A 22,486-nucleotide genomic window follows, 5' to 3' on the forward strand; every position below is an offset into this window, starting at 1 on the left:
ACCTACTTAGTAACAACCTAATTTCTTCCTTCCTTCCTTCCTCCCTCTCCCTCTCCCTCCCGCTCCCTCTCTCCCTTTCTTTCTTTCTTTCTTTCCCCTGCCGCGTGGCTTGTGGGATCTTAGTTCCCTGACCAGGGGTTGAACCCGGTCCCTCGGCAGAGAAAGCGCCGAGCCCTCACCACTGGACCGCCAGGGAATTCCCATCCTAATTTCCTGCTTAATTAATCATTACAGGTTAAGTGACAATTATAGTTTTATTGATGGGGGTGGGGTAGAGGGAGGTTCAGTAGCAGGAAGGGAATCAAGACTGAAAGGGATAGTTCTTACACCGTGTATTTCCTAACAATTACTGTCATAAGTGAGGGGTAGAAATAGGAGAAGGATTCTCAGTTTTGAGTTCAGAAAGATTATTAGGCTGGCAGCGTAGTGCAGGGCCGCCTAGCAGGGCTGTGTACCTCTGTCCACCGCGCGAGGGCAGGGGGAGACAGGGTGGGTGGGGCGGACGGAGACCCAGTCACTCTGCTGGTCCTGCCCAGCTCGAGAAAAGGGAATCTAATTCTCACAAAGGCGCGCTGCAAATGAGAGTTGAATAATGACCCATAGTATCTACCGGACCCCTAGAAGCTACTATCTGACAAACAGTTACAAGATTCCTTCCCCACAGAACACAGTGAAATTCTTACAGATCTCAGATCCTGACCTTTGGGTCCCAAATTTTAAATTCATTGTCTCTTGGAAGATTTTGCTGGATATTACTCAGCTGGTCAATGAATTAACAGCTTTTTTCCCAGTTGAATTTCTGAGTCTTTTACGAGTTTGCTTTTACTGTCCGTGGGAGGCGTTTTGTTTAGTTTTTCCACTCTGCTTCGCCGAGAGTAAAGATTGAGGTATCTTGTGGTTTCCTTAATTAGCGTAAAAACTCCTCCAAGGCAGTAGAGTCTCCAGTGCCATCCTATTCAAAATATTCCTGAGGCACTTACTCCGCACCTGACTGTCCCCTGTCACATTGCCGCTCAACATTTCCTCAGCGTTTCACTCCGCTTGCTTCTTAACAGACACCACCTTCCCCTTCCCGTGGGGCACAGCAAAACGCATGCGCACGTTTCCGTGAGCGCGCGCGCCTTACGGCCGCTGAGGCTAACCTGCGGCAGCGTGCGGATACAAAATAGCAGCGGCGGGTGGTGGTGACGTTAGAAGAGCGCGCCGCACTTCGGTGCGAACAGCTTCCGCGGGAGTGAATTCTCGACCGTCGCGGGCATGGTGAGCTGCAGTCGGGTGTTGCTCAGAAAGGTCCGTGATTGGTGCCCCTCAGCCTGATGTCCGACACCTGGTGCCTCTAGCCCCACCTGAGGGCTCTGGTTCTCCTTCGCCTCCATCCCTCCCTACTGTTTTCTTCCTGGGGGCCTCTTTCCTGCTTCTTTCCTACCATAGTCCTCTCCTTTTCGCTCCTCAGGGAGTCGGGCTTGGCCTGTAGGGGTGAGAAGGGCGTGTCTAGTCTACCGGGCATGGTTAGGACGGTTGTTTGGAACAGGGTTTGAGATTTTTCAAGGGAATTGTGCGCACGTGGGATGAAGAGCTGGGGTAACTGCTTGCTGTTTATACATGCAATACGGTGTATGTGAAGTGTAGGTTTGACTTTTTCTTTTGGCTCAAATAGTGTATTTTCCTCCTTTTAAATAATAATATCCATAACTTGTTTTTACATATTTTTTCGTTGAGTACATTGTTATTAAGAGCTTTCTGAAGACAACTTTTCATCAGTAAACGAAAATAGGTAACTGACTTGCCTTCTTGCAAGAAACTAGGTCAGCTTTTGTGCAGTGCGGGTTTTAGAATCGTTTCTGTAAAAAATTTACAGTTGCTTTTCAAATTTAAAAACCTCTTTAAGATCCTTACTAGCAATGTTTTTTGAAACCTGCTGTCATCAGGTTTGGTCATTACCTTATTACTAAGGACGAGATTGAGATATTACTTTTGAGTTTGAGTTCTAAATCTATGAATCTGATAAATCTAGAGCAGTAAAAAATGTGTCACATATTGAAAGGAACTTCAAAAACAGGAGGTTTCTTTTTGTCGGAGGAAAGGCATGGTTAGTAATACCATGGTTAGTAAAGTTTTACTTTATTTAACCCTCTATTTTCCAGAAAATAGGTGGTCAGAAGAAGAGAGACTTGTGAAGGATAGTACTTGGGCATATAGGATAACTAATCTGTAAGCTAAAAAAATGAACTACTGCATTTTTTGCTGGATACGTTTTTAAATGCTAGCTGTGTAACTTTACTGCCATAACAGTCACTTCCAGTCAATGTTGTTTGCAAGGGGAATCTACGTCTTCACTTACCTGTGATGCATTTCTGATCTAGCTCTACCCAGCCAAAGCATAAGTTCGTCAGCCTCCAGAGAAAAATACTCTGGCTAGCGCTTAAGTTCATGTTTTTTATATTCCTTCCACCCTTACAATACTCTGTTTCGTGATTATATTTGCATACTCAAATGAAAAGCTGTGCTTTGAATCTTTGCTGTGTAACTATCCACTGCAATCTCAAGTCTAGACAGATTTATCAGAACCAGCAAAGGAGCTTTTGATAAATGTGCTGGCTTACCCTATTCTCATCCCCTCCTCCAGAGTATCAGAATGGTCAGTGGAGTGTATGCATTTTTGAAAAAAGTTCCCAGATGTTTTCGATACTTAAAACTATCCTAAATGATTAAAGATGTGAAGATTATGAATTTAAGAAATTACTTTGTGAGGAATTTTGACAGCCCAGGGGGTTAAGACATAGGATCTTACCTGCAAGAAGTTCTTGATTTAGTGAGGGAAACAGAAATACACCCTAAATACAGTGTATGATTTCTAGAGATCTAATAATAGAGATATAATCCAATTACTGAGAGCCCAGGAAAATCAATGGTAAGTGTTGGTTAAAGGAATTAAAGACATCGGAAAATATGACATTCAGGTGGGTTTATGATAGAAAAGAACAAATGACATTGTAAGTAGATGAAAAAGCATGAGCAGAATGCCATGGAGAAGTGACAGTATATTGTGTAGCATAGAGCAAAGAGAGGAAGAGGATATAGGAGGGGTTGAATGAATGGAAATGAAACATGAAGGGTAGGTTAAGAGATTTGAATATAGCGTTGAGAATTTTAGACTTTATTTCATAAACAGCAAAAAACCATGAATGGTTTTTGAGTAAGGGAGAAACATGTTGAGAGATCAGATCCATTGTCAGAAAAATCGCTCAGGCAGTGAGACAGAGGATGTGTTGAGGAAGGAATGACTAGACATTGAAAGACCAGTTAGGAGCTAATGTAATGATCAAGATACTAGGGTAGTTAGTTGTGCCAAAAAAGGAAAGATAGTAGGGCTTCAGGAAGAGAAGCAGGTATAGTCTAAGATCCCCACGTGTGGTCTCAGTGAGTAGATAAACTATCGTTTCATTATTTGTGAGAACATTGGAGGAACAGAATTTACCTAGGGAAAAGTTTGGTTTTGTTATATAACATGTATTTAGGTGACTATTATCCTTTCAATACCTAAGAAGTTATATATTTGAGGGGTTTCAAATATAAGTTAAATACTGATCTCGTTCTCAGTTGCTTTAGACTGTTAAGCTCACATCTGGTGGAGATGTCCAACTAACTGGGATAGAGAATATCTCACCTAGGTGATAGTTACTGGTACAAACTGAGATCACCCAGGGGGGAAAGTCTAGATTGAAAAGAGGGCCAGTGTCAGAGACCTTCAGGATTGGAAGGACAACAATTGATAGTGAAAAACAGGGTCTTAAGAGAGTTAATCTAATGGGAAAGTGAGGTCAGACAGGAGGTAAACTAAGAAAAGACAATAAATGTGGCATACGGAAAGCCATTTTTTTTTTTTTTAGGAGTTTTAGTGGCAACAAAGAACTAGAAAGGAATTCAAAATTGGTAAGCACATGTGGTATACAAATGTCCTCTTTCTCTTTTTAAGTATGGAGACTTCATTGATAACCTGAGACTCTTCACCAGGGGAGGAAGTGGTGGAATGGGCTACCCTCGCTTAGGTGGAGAAGGTGGAAAAGGTGGTGACGTCTGGGTTGTAGCCCATAACAAAATGACTTTAAAACAACTTAAAGATAAATATCCTCAGAAACGGTTTGTGGCTGGAGAAGGAGCAAACAGTCGGTAAGTATTTAACTGAATGGTTTTGTATGAAATTAATTGCCCCCGGAAGAAGAAAAAAAGTTGAGATAAAAGTTTAATTGGTAATTTGAAGTAAATAATATCCTGGATTTGTAACTGAGCAAAAATCTACTATTTTTGTCTCTAGTAAATATAAAAGATAGGTACTATGGAATGTTTTGACGTTTTTAAACTTTTTATCCTTTTCTTCTCCCAGTGTCTGTTTATATTCTTTTATACTTCCTTTGTAGAACCAGAAAATGATCTGAATCCCCACTGTTTTCTTCTAAAATTATCTTTGACAGTCTTTAGGAAACTTTCTAGAATCTTAACTGGCTACTCCACCCCACTGCCACCCATAGTTCTGCCAGCATCTTGTAGGCAGTACTTAAAATTTAGAGCCTGTTTGCTACTACATCTCTTGAATGTTTTCCTTTTGACTTTGTTTTGATTTTCTCTCTGACAGCAAAATCTTCCCTTTGTTTTTTGTTAATGTTTGCTATTTTCTGTGGAACATATTATGTTCACCTCAAAATATGAGAAGAATTTTTTCTTTCATTGTGAAGAAAAAGAAGAAAAAAAATTCTTAAAGCTTCCATCAAAATGCAGTCTATGGTTCCTCAGGCCTCTGTCATTCTGTTGTTCCTTAGGAGGTGTTGGTATAAAAGTTAGGCTTTCTGTTCCTTTTTTCTTTCCCCTTCCCAAGGAAGTGTTCGGGTATATTTTTTTGTCACAGTCGTAGAGGATGGAATGTGTCGCTTGCTTGGGGGATGAGTGTAAGCAAAGGATAGAGCCTGGATATAGGCTAAACACCCTGTAACGCAGGGTGAGGAATGCCCCCAACAACAACAACAAATTATCTTGCCCCAAATATCTAGCAGCATCCTCTGCTGGTAAAGGAATGCTTGGAGAAACCCCTTAAATTTCTTTTGAGCATTTTTGTTTATGAATAATCTTTACAGGGCAAATTTTGAGAGCCCTATATTAGAATTCAGTAATCAAAGCTTTAAGATCAGAATGTTGTTTTATTATTTTGATGTTACCGGTAGAAAATAACTGCAGTTTATATCCTAAAGTAAAATTTTTCATCATTTTATAATTTCTTTTGAAAATTAAGGTTGCTGTGATTCCAACCTTATTCTGTGTTTAGATAAGTGGTATGCTAAAGATGGTGTATAACGTTTAAATGTTAAGAAAGATTTAAATAGAACAGTTACTGCGATTGTGTGTTGGAATTTTTAGAATGTAGAGGCTTAAATCTAAAGGATCAATAGGAGCCAACTGGATGAAGGGGAGGAAAAAGCATTATAGGAAAGATATATTGGAAATAAAATAAATTATTTTGTCATTCACCTATTTAGGTATTGTTTTTTTTTTACTGTTATTGTCACAATGCAGTACACATCCTTGTGTATATAATAGTTTACATGGTTGTTCAATTTTTTTTTTTAGGATAAATTCCCAGAAGTGGAATTACTAGTTAGAAGCTTGTACCACTTTATCCTCTCTTGAGCAGTTTAAGAATCGCCATATGAGCCTCCTATAATTAAAGTACTCTCATTTCAGGTCATTTTTTAAAAAGCCTTGTTATTCACTGGATTTTCCTTTTTTTTTCTAGTTTATTCATGTTGCAATGATCTCTTCCTTTCAAACGTACAATATTTTAGTTCATTATGAGTTAAAATGACTTTTGGTAGTTAGCTTAGTAACTTAAATCATTACTTAATATTATTTTTATTGAGATACAGTAGTCTAAAATGCAAATAAATAAATAGGGATAATTTTGTTTTTTCTCCATTATTTCGCCATTTAACATTGCATTATAAGAATTGGTTGCTAGTCTTCTTTGTATACCATTGTATTTGCTTGAAACATCAACCATTTAATCTAGCAGATTTTCTTTATGTTAATTTAGCTTTATTTTTTTATAGAGTTAGTGCACTGAAAGGCTCCAAAGGAAAAGACTGTGAAATTCCTGTACCTTTGGGTATTTCAATAACTGATGAAAATGGTAAAATTATAGGTAAGTGTATTGTAGATTCTAAGGTTGTGAAAAATGTGCACGTTTTCTAAAATTGAGATCTGTGGGGAATAGCACCTCTTAAGTTTCAGGATTTTTTTTAAACATTAAGTATTTTAGCTGCTAGTTTATAAAACAGCTTTTAAAAACATTATATAACAGTTCAGAATTAGCTGCTAGATTTAAAATTATTTTAAAGATGTAAGAGTATTTACTCGGTTTTAAAACAAATAACTAGCATTTTTTCAACCACTTGCAAAAGTGTTTTCTTGGAGTCAGATTTTTAATAGAAACTTGATGCTATCGTTTAGCCCTTTAGATTTGTAAACTGGAATTTCCTGGCATCTGTTTCTAAAAGAAAAATGTCATTAGTGATTAGCTCCACTTACTAATCTTTGCTTTAAGTATCTTTATCTCTCTTTTTAAGGAGAACTCAATAAAGAGAAAGACAGAATTTTGGTAGCTGAAGGAGGTCTTGGTGGTAAATTACTTACAAATTTCTTACCATTGAAAGGCCAGAAACGAGTAATTCACCTTGATCTAAAACTTATAGCTGATATAGGCTTGGTAGGGTAAGTATCATTCATATTTTTATTTTTATACTTTCAGAGAGATAGTACATGAATAGGAAGTAAATATAAATGTTAATTTGGGGCTAGCATTATTTCTAGTTCATGGAATTTGTGTATTGTTTGTGTACTTTAAGAAAATGCTGCTTAAAAAAAAAAGAATATGCTGCTAATATTGCCAACATAGAGTTTCATAGTCACTATTCATTTGTCGAAGATCATAGCAATTGAATAGGGCAGTGGAAATGTTAGAAAATAAATAAACACAGAAAAGTCAATCAAATACAAAAGAATGTTACCAAGTATTAAAGAATAAAATTAGAAATCCAAACAAGCCACATATTAAAAAGTGTATGGAGGAAATAAAAAGTAGGGGAAAAATGACCAAGATATTCTTACAAGTCTTAATAGAGGTATTGAAGTATCATTAATCAGATGGCTAAAGGCCGGTACAGATGATCTCAACCATCAACTTTACACACTATTGAGCACTAAGCTGGATCTTGCTATGACCGTTTCCCTATCCTTCACTCTCTGTTTAGGAGCTGTCCATTCTCGGTGCTGCAGACCTTCCAATGTTCTCCTCTTCCACCAGCCTCCATTCTTTCATCAAACAATGCTACTTAGCTATAGGGTTTGCAGTGCTGGCACATAAATGGAGGGAGATAAATAGCAAGATAGAAAGTAGATAAAGGAAGGGAAAACTTCAGCTTTGCATGTCTCCCCTCCCTCTCTGTCTTCCTCTCCCAAGTCCCACTATAGCATTACACAATAGACAGATGGAAGGCCTTGGGAAAAGGGAGGGGAAACAGCCGCTCTACTCCAGCTGCCAGTTCCATGCCTTGCTTTTCCATAGCTTCTTTCTAAGCTCTTTCATCTTCCTCTTCCCGCATCTCACTGCTTCTTTACCACACTCTTCACTCTGAATCCCTCACCTCTTTCCATGCCTGTTTAGGTCTTACTAGCAGTGGCTTAGAGTTCACAGAGGCCTCATTCCTGCTGAAATTGTAACAGAGAAAGATGTGATCCTGGCATTTAAGCTTGCCATTCGCATTTAATATTTTCAATGAAACATAGTTATGAGGGTTATGAGTCATAGGTTCTGTAATAATATATATTGTTAGGAACATTATGGACTTAATAGGGTTTTGTGGATAAGACTGAGAATCCAGCCATTCACTTTCTTATTTTGTAGGAAAATGTATTTCAGGTTCCATAGAGACACCTTTACAGCCTAAGAAGAACATAGCAAGGCTGAGTAGTGAATAGAAGTGGGATGGTGATGGCAGACTCAAGTGAGACTGTTTGGGTTAGAATCTCAAATCCTCTGGAGGCTGGCTGGATGGTTTTGGATACAGTCTCTCTAAAGCCTTTTTTTTTTTTTTTCTCATCTTTAATAGTGGATGGCAGTAGTTCTCACCTTAAAATGTTATTGCTGAGTAAGATATTGCATTTGCAGCATAATACATGCCTTGGATTTATGAATGCTCAATGAATGAATGGTAGCTGCTATTATCATCATCATTGCCAACTTATTGGAGACCACATATAGTGATACACTAAGCTTTTCAGAAGTGGACTTGATATTAGTCAATAGCAAGCATCATGATTCTAGAGCACAATGTTTAACATGTATGCTAGTGCTTTTAAATTAGGTAACTATTCTTAAAAAGTTGCTAATGTGAATACCAGCATAAGCAGATGTCCTTTTAGCCGGTTTCAGGAATGAACTGAACATTAGAAGAAAGATATCATATAACTAATACACTTGTACCGCTGTTTTCAAATCTGGTCTTTGCATAGGTTGGATTTCAGCCTCTAAAATTTTCGTTAGGTACTTGTCAATAAAAATCTCAGGTATCTGTTCTTCACCTGGTAGCTTCCTTTTTCTTCTTATATTTTGATATCTTTGGAAATAGTTGCTTGCATTTTTCTGTGTTTAATCATTGTTATGAAAATATGAGGATATTAGAAAGAAATAAGCAAGTCCAACTAATGATAATCATGGCAAAAATGATTGCAATTTGCTTTTCAAAAAATTACAAGAGCCTAAGTGTAACAGGATATAAGAAAATACTGTATTTCTAGGGGAAACGAGTCATTAAGAAATCTCACATAGTTTTATTCTAAATTTATTATAGAAATATTTTAATGAGAAAAATTGTTTAAAGATCTCCATTAAGAGCATATACATTTTTATAGAATTCCAAATTAATATTTGTAAAATATTGCACCATTATTCCAAATGAAAATGTGGCAGAGTTTTGAAAAATCTTGATTTGAATGAAAACTGTGAAGACAGGGATCACGTCTGTCTTATTGATTGCTATATTTCTCCTGCCTAGTATATTGCCTGGCCCAAGGCAGTGCTCAATAAATATTTGTTGGATAATTTTTTCAAATTGAGATATAATTGATGTGTAACATTATATAAGTTTCAGGTGTACAGTGTAATGATTTGACATTTGTATATGTTGCAGAAAGATCACCACCATAAATCTAGTTAACATCTGACACCATGTATAGTTACAAATTTTTTTTCTTGTGATGAGAACTTTTAAGATTTACTGTCTTAGCAACTTTAAAATATACAATATTATATTATTATTTGTTTTTTTTTTCAGTACGCGGGCCTCTCACTGTTGTGGCCTCTCCCGTTGCGGAACACAGGCTCTGGACGCACAGGCTCAGCGGCCATGGCTCACGGGCCCAGCCGCTCTGCGGCATGTGGGATCTTCCCGGACCGGGGCATGAACCCGTGTCCCCTGAATCGGCAGGCGGACTCTCAACCACTGTGCCACCAGGGAAGACCTACAATATTGTATTATTAACTATAATCACCATGCTGTACATTATATCCCCATGATATTTTTTTTACAACTAGATTTTTTTTTTTTTTTTTTTTTGGCCACACAATGTGGCTTGCGGGATCTTAGGTCCCCAAACAGGGATCGAACCCAAGCCCTCAGCAGTGGAAGTGCAAACTCCTAGCCACTGGCCTGCCAGGAAATTCCCCACAACTGGATTTTTTTTTTTATCTTTTCACCACCTTTGCCCACTTTGTAACCCTCTCCCCCCACCGCTGACACACACACACACACACACACACACACACACACACACACACATTTTCTGTATGCATTCATCCATTGATGGACACTTAGATTGCTTTCACATCTTGGTTGTTGTAAATAATGCTGCAGTAAACATGAGGTGCATATATCTTTTTGAGTTAGTGTTTTTTTAAATTTTTTTTGGATAAACATCCAGAAGTGTAATTGCTGGATCATATGGTAGTTCTATTTTTAATTTTTTGAGGAACCTCCATACTGTTTTCCATAGTGGCTGCACCAATTTACATTCCCATTGGTTGAATAAATTTAATGAAAATATCTGAATGAAATTTAGGAAATCATCTCTTAAGTGGCCCCCATTCCTAGTACTTTCTTTCATGTAGTGTGGGCCTTTCTTGAGGGATATTTAGCAATAAAATCAAGGCCTTTAAAACAGCCAGGTAGTTTAATCTAGTATTTCCTTATCTAGAAATTTACCTCAAGAAAGAAATTAAAGGTATATGTAAAGGTTCACTTCAGCGTTTAAAGTTTTTTTAAAAAAGCTTGACAGGGCTTCCCTGGTGGCGCAGTGGTTGAGAGTCTGCCTGCCAATGCAGGGGACACGGGTTCGTGCCCCGGTCCGGGAAGATCCCACATGCCGCGGAGCGGCTGGGCCCGTGAGCCGTGGCCGCTGAGCCTGCGCTTCTGGAGCACGCAACGGCAGAGGCCACCACAGTGAGAGGCCCGCATACTGCAAAAAAAAAAAAGCTTGACAAATAATTAGTGCTCATTTGCAGAAAGAAAAAAAAGAGTTGAATGTTAAAATCGCACCATTTGATGTTAAGGTGACTTAACATTGGTGTATGTCTTTCTAGCTGTATGCGTATTTTTTGCAGTTATTTATAACAGTAAAAAATTTGAGACCACCTAAATGCCTAACAATAAGAAATTAGTTAAGTAAATTGCACTACACCCTTGAAATGCATTCACCTTATATAATTCAGTTTAAAAGGAGGCCGACCAACTGTGAATAGTCTTTCAGCAAAAAAAGGAATCAAAGCTGAATCTGATCAAGGCTTCATATCTACCAATTTATAGGAGCATGTTAACTGACATCATGGGCATCAGCAGAAAAATCCAGACTATGGCAAAGAAGCTACAGGACAAATGGCCCAGTTTCTTTAAAAATAAAATTGCAAAGGGGAAAAACCTGGAGAGGGAGCCTGTACCAAAAGAAATTTAAAAGGCACATCAACCAACTGTAATATGCAGACCTTATTTGGGTCTCTGTTTAAAGAAACCAACTTTAGAAAAATTATTAAGAATGTATTAATATTTGTTTAAGCTAGGTGATGGCTAAATAGGATTCATTACTTTGCTAGTGAAATGTCCATATAAAATGTTTGTTTTAAAAAATACAAAAAACAATATATGAAATATTTTGTCAGTATTTGGCTAGAGATAGTGAATTGCAGGTATTTTTATTAGTTTCTTTATGTTTTTCTATGATTTACAAGCTGTTTTTTTTCACATTATTTTATTTACTGTCAATACTGAAACATCCTTAGTGTTCACCATAAATTTATCTTTACCTTTTCTATAAGTATATTTTGTTCCTCAAGTTTTTCAAGATTATTTTAAATTTATAGTCTACTTTTAATCCCAGCAATATTCAAGAAGTCTGCTTCTTGAAATGTTAGGAATTCAGAGATAAGCAAGTATTTATAATGCTGATATTTGTTGTAATGTATAAATTTATTTTCTTGTTTCAGATTCCCAAATGCTGGAAAATCCTCTTTGCTAAGTAAGATTTCTCATGCAAAACCTGCAATTGCAGATTATGCATGTAAGTATAATTTGCTTTGTTTTTTTAATGTGTAGAGGCAAATTTTTAACGACTAATCTTTCTTTGAGTGTGAAAAAAATGATAACTGGGGTAACCTTAGTTTGAAAACTCTTGGCAGACAGAGTACATGTATTTCCCATTAATCTTTGAAACCTTTATAGCTCTCAGCAGAGTTCCTAGTACTGCTTATTAGACACTTTGTTGCATTTATTTGTCTATTGTATAATCATTATTCAGTTTAGTTAACAATTTTATGAGCACCTACCCTTTATCAAACACTGTGATAAATGCTACGAAGGCAGAGATCAATTCTTTCATTCATTTAGCAAGTATTTATTTCTAGGAACTATCAATAACAATAAATTCTGGAGTTACAAAGGCTGGTAAGCAGAAGTGAATACTTCTTTTGTTTTGATTTTTATTGAACTTACAGACAAGTGGGGGAAGGCACATATCTCACTAATGAATATAAGAGAATATAATATGGTTCTATGAAAGAGTGTAGGTGACTGCTTTAGATTTCTTTGGGGAAGTGTGATGGTGGGGCTGAGATATGAGCAATAAATATGAGTTAATTGGTGACAGACAATGGAGGTGAGAGTCTTTCAGTCAAAGGAAATAGCATGTACACAAAGACTCTGTGGTGGCAGGGAGTAGATTTGTTTGTCTAGAGAACATGTAGTAAGGGGAAGAGGGAATCAAGATGAGGCTAGAGATGCAGGTGGAGACCTGTGATATAGGCCATATAGGCTGTATTTGATCTCTGTGGCTTAAGAGCAGTTGATAGCTTTTTAACAAGGGAAAACAGTGATTAGATATGCTTTTCAAAAAAGATCTATTGGCGTGTAATGTAGAACATGGATTGGTGTGGGACATAAATGGATCTGGAAAGAACAGTTAGTAGAACTGGCTATTGCAGTAGCTGGATGAGATATAATGGAAGCTTAGACTAAGAGTAGTGAATGAATATGATAGGATCTTTGCCATCATTAAACAAAATGGCACAGAATGACATTAACATGGAAAATAAAATTAAACCATTCTAAAATTGATAAAGTAGAGTTAATTTTGTACTAACTGCTATAAATCACATGGCCAATATTTATTGTTACAATACAGGGGATTCTTGAGAAGGAAAGAAGAAGAAAAGCCAAAAGTCCTAGGAAGGAGGCTAGGGCAGGATTGATGAAGCGTGAGGATAACTAAATGAGAAAGGACCATAGAGAGATTTCACCCACAGCCCAAGTGATAGAAACCTAAATTCTGCCCCCACCCTCAGCACCTTTACCATGCTCCTTAAAGTTTGAGACAGGGACTTTGAGGCCCACTAATTAAGTTACACCTGTGCTTTCGAAGATTATAAAAATCTATATTTTGTCCTTTTCCAAGTATATGATAAATAGCAAAGATAATTATACCTTTAACTTCAACAAATGAGAACATAATCTGAATTAGGTTGTTCACAGAAACGAAATATTATTTATTTTATACATGACGCTAAGACAATTTTGAGAGTATAAACCTTTATTCTAGCCTCAATTTATTATTGTTTTTCTTTTAGTTACAACATTAAAGCCTGAACTCGGAAAAATTATGTATAATGATTTCAAACAGGTGGGTATTTTTAAAATAAGACACTTGGTTAGTAATGAAAGTACTTGCCTTAGTGCTTAGATTTTATAATATTTGGGAGTTTCTGTGGTGTTAGGGGCAAAAGTAGCAGGATTTTGTTTTTGATAAGTGAAACCATGATCAAATCAATTCTGCTGACCACTATCAGAGTAAAAATATTGTATTAGAATATAATTTCTTGTTCTTCTAAAGTTTGGGTCTAGTTTGTCGTTACAACATTTATTGTATCTTAATTGCCTTAATCAGTTTGTCCTCATTGCAAGTCCGTATTTTACTGCCATATTTGATTATTGATTTTCATTTCCTAAAAACATTTTCTAAAGTTCATGGATGTAATTTTACTCCAACTTACTGTTTAAAAAAAATTTTTTTTTAATTGAATAGGATCCTCGTCTTAACTAGCTATTAAAATTTATTTTTCCCTGCTACGGAAGAACTTTTGAATAATTAGAATAAAAACAAATTAAAAAGGAAAGTAACAAAATTTTAAAAATGTTTAATGTATGATCAGCAGGTGCATCCCTTGGTATTTACCCAAATAAACTGAAAACTTACGTCCACTCAAAAGCCTGCACACGGATGTTTGCAGCAGCTTTGTTCATAATTGCCAAAACTTGGAAACAACCAAGATGTCCTTCAGTAGGTGAATGGATAAATAAACTGTGTACATCTCAATAATGGAATGTCATTCACACTAAAAAGAAATGAGCCATCAAGCCATGAAAGGACACAAAGGAACCTCCAATGTGTATTACTAAGTGAAAGAAGCCAATCTGTAAAGGCTACATACTGTATGATTTCAACTATATGTCATTCTGGAAAAAGGCAATACTATGGAAATAGCAGAAAGGTCAACGGTTGCCAAGGATTAGGAGGAAAGAAAGGTTGAACAAGCAGCACACAGGATTTTTAGGGCAGCGAAACTATTCTGTATGATACTAGATACATGTCGTACATTTGTCAAAACCCATGGAATGTGTAAAACCAAGGGTGAACCCTAATGTAAAGTATGGGCTTAAAGTGATGATGTATCAGTATACTTTCATATAATCCATTGACATAATTCAAAAGACATAGAAGATGTATATTTATAATAGTGGTATAACAGTAAAAATTTTTTAAAACTTCGACAATTATATAGAATGTTAAATAATAATTAAAATTATAAGTACAGGATAATATGAATTTAGAGAACAATATTTAGAGGAAAAGACAACATTATTGGTAATTTTTAAGGGAAATCAGTAGAAAACCTCTGAAGAGAATTTCAGGACATGAGACCTACATGTACATTGCTTTGTCACATAGCTCCAACTTTCTTTAAAACTGAAATTTTTAACCACACAGGCAGTATGTGTAGAGCAGTGTTTCTCATCCCTTACCGTACATCAGAATCATCTGGGTAGCTTAAGAATAACAATGATAAATGAAGCCTGGGCCCCAGTGATTTGAAACCAAACCCCTTGGGGATAGGGCTTGAGCATCTGTAGTTTAGAAAAGTTTCTTAGATAATTATGATGTGCAGTGAGGTTTGAAAACCACAAGTGTAGAATAATGGTTAGTAACTCTTATAACCTCCAAAAGGAGTATAGTAACACTATTTCCCTTACTTTTTAAGAGTGGTTAATAGTTCTGGTAGAATATGAACAATAAAGAAACAATGGTACCAAATAACCATTTACATATAGAATAAAACTTAAAACTACAGAGCTATACTAAGTCAATGTCTTCTGAATTAATATCCTTGTATATTTTTAAGAATTTAGAAAATTGAAATTCTTTGAAAAGTTCATACTGAACAATATAATTTATGGAATTCTAAAAAGAATTTATGTAATTAGTAAATGTTAAACTAAGCCATAAAATTCCTAGATTGTTAAAGTAAAAAATGGGACTAATTTCTGATAACAAAGGACTTTGATTCTTAATACATTTATTTTGTTATAAAGGTATCCTGACTTTACAGAGATGCAGTGGTAATCACAAATTAAGAACTGTTTATAATTGAAATATCATGAAAATTGTTGGATGTAATTGTATTTGTGGTTTTCATTTTTTTTTATTATCATACCATTTAATTTTGTGTTAGATATCAGTAGCTGATCTTCCTGGTTTAATAGAAGGAGCACACATGAACAAAGGAATGGGCCACAAATTCCTCAAACATATAGAAAGAACTAAACAACTACTTTTTGTTGTAAGTCATATGCATATCAATGTAATGTTTAAATGAATGTGAGAACCAGTGAATTTAGTTTTCCTAGAAATTTTTTATAATAATAACATTTAAAGATAAAGTAGCAGCATATATTATTCCACTAAATCTATTTAGATAGGGGTCAGATACAGTTAGTAATCTTTATTTATAATATGGGGATGGAAGTGGCATTGTTTACTATGTCAGATTAAAGTTTCGCCATACTTGGCAGGTTTAATTCATTAAGATTTTCAATATACTACTAAATTATATAGGATCAATTTCCTACTTCATTTCTGGTGTTCAGTTATATATGAGATTGTCTGTATTGGTATCAATTGTTTAATCTGTACTAGTTTCTCATTAATGATTGTGGTTTTATCAGAATAATTATAATTATCTTAAAACATCAGTTTCTCTCATTTCGAATTACTAAATTACCAGTAGAGTATAGATTGAGAAATTATTTTTAGCTTGAGCAAGTAAAACATTTCAAAACAGAATTGTATAGCTGTTGTTCTTATGTTAAAAGCAGTCTTTTTCCCTTTTTTTTTTTTAGGTTGATGTTTCTGGATTTCAGCTTTCTTCCCAAACTCAGTACAGAACTGCCTTTGAAACCATACTACTGCTTTCAAAAGTAGGTTTTCTGTTTTATATCTGGTCTAATACGTAGGCACATAGGACTGTATGGAATAACGTATGATAATTCGAATGAATATATAGTCTGCCTCTACCTTTTTTTTTTTTTTTTGCGGTACGCGGGCCTCTCACTGTTGTGGCCTCTCCCGTTGCGGAGCACAGGCTCCGGACGCACAGGCTCAGCGGCCATGGCTCACGGGCCCAGCTGCTCTGCGGCATGTGGGATCTTCCCGGCCCGGGGCACGAACCCGTGTCCCCTGCATCGGCAGGCAGACTCTCAACCACTGCGCCACCGGGGAAGCCCTGCCTCTACTTTTTAAAGCTTTGATGTTAATTAAAAAATTATCTAAACTTGCTGTCTCCAGTTTTGCGATGTTCACCTGTTCCTCAAAGTGGTGTAATCATTAAAACCTTCCTTGATTCCAAATCCCTGTTACATACGTCTCAGACTGTATCTTGCTTAACTTTTATTCCTACTTCTTAGACTATTTCTCAGTCTACTTTTTAGGTTCTCTGATACTCAGATATTTTGCTATGTTTTAGATCAGCTGCCTATTGGACATCTTTGATTGGATGTCCCATTAACTTCTCAAATGTAATATGTATAGAACTGAACTCCTTTATTTATTATTATTATTTTTTTAATTCTCCAGCCTCCCCCAGAACTTTACTGAATATGTAAGCCAGAAACCTCGGTGGTAGTGATTCTATCTTTCTTACCACCTGTATCAAGCCCTGACAGTTTTATATCCTAAATTTCTCTGAAATGCAACTACTTGTCTTCACCCACACTGTCATAATCATCAACCCCTCTTGCTAGAATGTTCTAAGTCCCTCCAGCTTGTCTCCCTGCTTCCAGTCTTAGTTCTCTCCAGGCCATGTTTTATATCACAGCTAGAGTGATCTTTGTTAAAGAACCAAGCAAATGTTTGTTCCCTGCTTAAAACACTTTGATGGTCTCCCATTGCTGTTAGGTTAAGTCTAACATGAACATGGTTTACGAGGTCTGGCAAGGTTGGGTTCTTACCAAGCACTTTATCTCTATTGTTCTCCTCCCTCCCCCCACCCCTGGCCACACCCCATACATTCTATATCCAGCCAATGATTTCTCTCTAACACAACATGATGTTGTTTATCTTCAGGACTTTTATATCCTATTTCATTTGCTACTTTTTGCCTGTTATTGATAACACTGCTGTGAACATTTGTGTACAGGTTTTTGTGTGGATATGTTTTCATTTCTCTTGGGTATATACCTAGGAGTGGAGTTGCTGGATAATATGGTTATTCTATGTTTAACATTTTTGGGGAACTGCCAAACTGTTTTCCAGAGTGACTGCAGCATTATACCATTTTACAATCTTACTAGCAATGTATGAAGTTTCCAATTTTTCCACTTTAATGTCAATACTCATTATTGTCTTTTTCTTTTAGCCTTCCTAGTAGGAATGAAGTGGTATTTCATTGTGGTTGTGATTTGCATTTCTTTCTTTTTTTTTTTTTTTTTTGCGGTACGCGGGCCTCTCACTGTTGTGGCCTCTCCTGTTGTGGAGCACAGGCTCTGGACACGCAGGCTCGGCGGCCATGGCTCACGGGCCCAGCCGCTCCGCGGCATGTGGTGTCCTCCCGGTCCGGAGCACGAACCCGCATCCCCTGCATCGGCAGGCAGACTCTCAACCACTGCGCCACCAGGGAAGCCCTGCATTTCTTTAATGAGAAATGATGTTGAGAAATGTGACTAATGATGTTGAGCATCTTTTTATGTGCTCATTAGGCATTTGTATGTCTTTGGAGAAATATCTATTCACATTCTTTGCCCATTTTTAAAATGGGTTGTCTTTTAATTGTTGAGTTGTAGGAGATCTTTATAATTTAGATACAAATCCCTTATCAGATACATGATTTGCAAATATTTTCTCCTATTCTTTCAGTTGTCTTTTCACTTTCCTTAGGTTGTCTTTTGAAGTACAGAATTTTAAATTTTAATGAAGTCCCCTTTGTTTATTTTTTCTTTTGCTCATGCTTTTTGTCAGATATACGAAACCACTGTGTAATCCATAGTCACAAAGATTTATTTCTAAGCATACTTAACTTTTTCCAAGAATAATACAGGTATAGCATTAAGCTGTCACTATCTAGTTCTGAATTTTATTTATGTGCTTACTAGACGTCCAGATATCTGTATTTGGCTCTAGGCACAAAATCACAACTGTCTCTAGGATGTCATATGAGCTAAAATGTATTAACATATGACTTAACTAGTAAGCATTTTCTGCATTTTCTTTGTTAATTAGTTTTGTGGTTATTGGGACTTACTGCATTTCAGAGGTGAGAATGGGCCCTAGATTACCCAGGCCTATAAAGTAAAGAAAGACATTACCAAATAGGTCATTTATATAGATATTTTAATAAAATTATTTGGTTTTTCTCTTTGGCTTAAAGGAGTTGGAGTTGTACAGAGAGGAACTTCAGACAAAACCTGTGCTCCTGGCAGTTAATAAAATGGACTTGCCAGATGCCCAAGATAAATTCCATGTACTGATGAACCAACTCCAGAATCCTAAAGGTAAACCCATTCATTCATTTAGTGCCAATTTAATGAATACCTGCTATTTGCAGAGAGTGCTAGGTACTATAATCAGTGGAAAAGAAAACTGAGAGTTGCTACTCTTAAAAAAAAAGTATGTTTGAAGAAAGAACACATACCATATGAAACTTCTAAATAACACTGTAAAAAATAATATCCCATTTCAGAATGTGTGATATGGACAATAAGTTAGAGGAGACGGAAGGAAAGAAAGATTAATTTGAGCTGAAAATGTCAGGCATCATCAAGAGGTAAAACTTAAAGTGAGCTCTTAAAGAGTTAATGGAATTTGGATCAGAAGAGAATAAAGTCAGCATCTACCTGTGAAGTCTGTTAACATATTTCACCAGTTCTAGAACTTCATTCCCCTAGTACATCATGAATTTTAAAACAGAGCTAGTAGTTCTAAAAAGAGGTATGTATCTTTGCAGTGCCAGGTCTGTAGATCTCCGAAGAGTACTAATCTTCTAAAAAGAACTTGAGTCACTATGTATGTGTGGTACAGAATAATAGATGCTGTTACTCCAAAAGGATTTGTTTGAAATTTGTTCCTAAATGGACCATTATGTGTAAAGAAATTTAAAGGGATTCTCCATAGTTTTGAGTATTGACCTTTGCAGAACAGTCTCTGTCGTACAGTGATGACGCTTTCATTTTTCTGAGTCTAGTAGAGGACCTTTTGCACAAATGAGGAAAGTAGGGTGGAAGGTAAGTAGTTAACATGTTTTTAAATAGACCTAATCTCTCTTTTTATCCTTGGGATAAAAATTGGGGAAACTAAATTATAATGTACTAGGACTACCAGGCAGCACCAGAAGATCCTCTCTCCCCTCTCAAAATCTACCCCACAGCCCGTATAATTTATATATTGGGCTGTCCTTGAGTTAATAAGTTACTTTGGGATATAAATATTCTCTGGAATATTTATAAATAAACCTTTATTCCTTAATGTCATTTGCTTTATGAGGTCATTAGATCTATTTGCTGGCTGGTCTTGCAGAAAAGGGAACTTTCAGAGGAGGTACCACAAGGGAGGGTAATTCAGGAGTTTGCGGCTATTTTGGACCATCATAAAACAATGTAGTCCCCTCAGTGATAATTCCTGAGTTAGCCTCTCAGACTTCCTTGGGGGTAAATGAATCTCAGAATCCAAGCTCTGTGTTTGTTTGGCTAACCTCTTTTAGGCAGCCTTTCCAGTTCATGTCAGTGTTGATCCATCCCATCAGTATGGCATCCCTACTTCTGTTGCCTTGGTGGCAGGGAAGAACGAAAAGTTATATAATGGCTGTCAGCCATTATATCACTGTGGGGTGATAGATTGGATTCATCTAAAATGATGAATTGAACTCCTTGAACTCTTTTCAATTTTAGTATGGCTCATAGCACCAGTGATGATAAGCCATTAGGCAAATTAAAGGCCACCTGTGTGCTGAAGCAAGCTAGAATATCCCAAATCACAAATGATGTTATGTTATAGGAAAGTTCTTTCAGAAAATCTATGCTGTCTTACTTTATTGAACCGCCCCAAAACAAAATTTATTGCTTCTGTAAGTAAATCATCTTCTGTGATTCATCTTTTACTTACACTTAATTTTGTTTAAAATATATTCATGCAACAAATATTTATTAAGTAACTGTCATGTGCCAAGAACCTTACCATTGTCACTAGTAAAAACCAAAGGTTCTGAGACCTTATTAGAAAGAGAAGGAAAAAAGAAATTTAAAATGCTTAGTTTTTGGTTCACTGGTTCCAAAATCAAACCTCTAGCATAGTTTTGACTTACTTTCAGAGACAGTGAAAATCAGCCTAGTTTTGTGTTCTTTGTTTCAGATTTTTTGCATTTATTTGAAAAAAACATGATTCCAGAGAGGACCGTGGAGTTCCAACACATCATCCCCATCTCTGCAGTTACTGGAGAAGGAATTGGTGAACTAAAGAACTGTATAAGGAAATCTCTAGATGAACACACCAACCAGGAAAATGATGCATATCATAAGAAGCAGTTGCTTAATTTACGTATTTCCAATACAATATCTTATAGTGAGCTACCATCAAAGAATGCTGTTACTAGTGCCAGAATAGATATAACTTGAATCTGTTAAAAGTGATATTGAAATTGCATTCATTTGGAAGCTTTTCCACAGACATACTTTTTAGAAGGTTAGTTGTTACTAACCTGGTGTATATGCCATCATTCAAAAACCATACTTTTTAAAGATGTTTTGTACTTAAGTCTATCAACAGTAAAAAAAAAAGTAACTGGAAAAAAAAAGTAACTGAGGGTTAAAAAAGACAGTTTATAATTTTATGGCCAATTCACCTGTAATAAAATCCTATAATACTCCTGTACGTATGTCTCTAGTGAGATCATTTTTTTAATTATATAAAGGATTCCTTATGAGCAACTAGGTTTTGTTTGTTTGTCTTTAAGTCTGTCATGTACCTGGTTCTACTAAATATATAATAGTTCTCTTTTTTGGAAAACCTCAAACCCTAAATTTGAACATATTCAGTGATAATAAAGACCATTGATAATCAGTAGATAGATCTTTGCGATTTCAGCTTTTGGAAATTTTTCTTTCTTAAGTATAAGAGTATTTTTTTTTTTTTTGTGGTATGCGGGCCTCTCACTGTTGTGGCCTCTCCCGTTGCGGAGCACAGGCTCCAGATGCGCAGGCTCAGCGGCCATGGCTCACGGGCCCAGCTGCTCCGCGGCATGTGGGATCTTCCCAGACCTGGGCACGAACCCATGTCCCCTGCATCAGCAGGCAGACTTTCAACCACTGCGCCACCAGGGAAGCCCCAAGTATAAGAGTGTTTTTTTCTTGCTTTGGACACACTGATGTATGTCTCATTTTATTGTGTCCTAGTCGTTTCACTGTCTACTTTCATATTTTAGTAAGGAGAATAAATAGGAAGTACAATATTAAACAGTATTATCCATCATCAGTATATTCTCAGGAGATTATAATTTCTAAATTTCTGCCTGACTTTCAAAAATACTTACATATTATACATTTTCTCTTAATGCATTTTATTATAAAATATACATGTTAATTGTAAAATAAAATAAAATTTAAACAGTGCAAAAGCATATAAAGTAAAAAAGAAAAGTTCCCATCTTTCTGCATCAGGCTCTCCAGTTCTCAGAGAAAACCACATGTTCTTGCAGAATTTTTTAATGCATATATCTTTTTGCCTAAATGAGTTCATTATATAAGACTTTCCAAGGTTTTTTGGTTTTTACAAAATAGGAGCAAGTTAATGAGCTTCTAAAAATTACTCTTCAGTGCTACTTTTAAACTATTAGGAATTGTCTTGGAATTTAAGGCTAAGTGAAGCCTTAACATGTGGCTGTAAGTATTAAATAAAAATGGCACTATCATTCTACTTAAATTTCTTCTGATATGACAATGTGAGTGACTTCTTACAATTGTTATTTCACTTTTATTTGTTCTGTTTTCTATTCCCCACTCCCACCTCCCATCCCAGTCCCCAGATCACTGGCTTTTCTTGTGTTTCTTTTCATTGCACGGCTATTTATTGAGTGTCTCCCCTGTGCCAGGCACTGTGCGGGGCGCTGCAGGTACAGTGTTAAGGAGAATAGACAGGACCTGCTGCCCTCATGGATCTCACGTTCAACATCAGAAGATGCAGGGGATTAGAGCACTTTACAGCAAAGGAGTAAGAGTGAGGAAAGCATTTGGAATTTGAACATCTTTACTGATCATAGTGACCATGTTTCATATTGGGTATGTTTTACATTTATAACTTG

General features: G+C 36.3%; 1 protein-coding gene across 2 annotated transcripts; it reads left to right on the top strand.

The window, feature by feature from the left end:
- Window positions 1-1,175: 1,175 nt before the first annotated feature.
- Window positions 1,176-21,031, top strand: GTPBP10 (GTP binding protein 10). 2 transcript variants are annotated; one of them, XM_060157003.1, is made up of 10 exons: window positions 1,176-1,290; window positions 3,977-4,170; window positions 6,099-6,190; window positions 6,615-6,759; window positions 11,582-11,655; window positions 13,217-13,269; window positions 15,377-15,484; window positions 16,044-16,121; window positions 18,566-18,689; window positions 20,542-21,029. In XM_060157003.1, exons 1-10 carry the CDS (start codon window positions 1,258-1,260, stop codon window positions 20,802-20,804), a joined length of 1,164 nt encoding a protein of 387 aa, XP_060012986.1. In that variant the 5' UTR covers window positions 1,176-1,257; the 3' UTR covers window positions 20,805-21,029. The 2 variants fall into 2 exon arrangements, with proteins under 2 accessions (XP_060012986.1, XP_060012988.1); XM_060157005.1 differs by having other exon boundaries at window positions 1,208-1,260; window positions 20,542-21,031.
- Window positions 21,032-22,486: the final 1,455 nt, after the last annotated feature.

The sequence above is a fragment of the Lagenorhynchus albirostris genome, chromosome 8 (assembly GCF_949774975.1).
Source record: "Lagenorhynchus albirostris chromosome 8, mLagAlb1.1, whole genome shotgun sequence".
Lineage (NCBI taxonomy): Eukaryota > Metazoa > Chordata > Mammalia > Artiodactyla > Delphinidae > Lagenorhynchus > Lagenorhynchus albirostris.

Excerpts from the sequence above, each read along its gene's own strand:
- GTPBP10 (XM_060157003.1), top strand. The coding sequence starts at position 1,258 with ATGGTGAGCTGCAGTCGGGTGTTGCTCAGAAAG. Across the intron at positions 1,291-3,976 it reads GTCGGGTGTTGCTCAGAAAG|TATGGAGACTTCATTGATAA; the intron begins GTCCGTGATTGG and ends TCTCTTTTTAAG. Across the intron at positions 13,270-15,376 it reads TGTATAATGATTTCAAACAG|ATATCAGTAGCTGATCTTCC; the intron begins GTGGGTATTTTT and ends ATTTTGTGTTAG.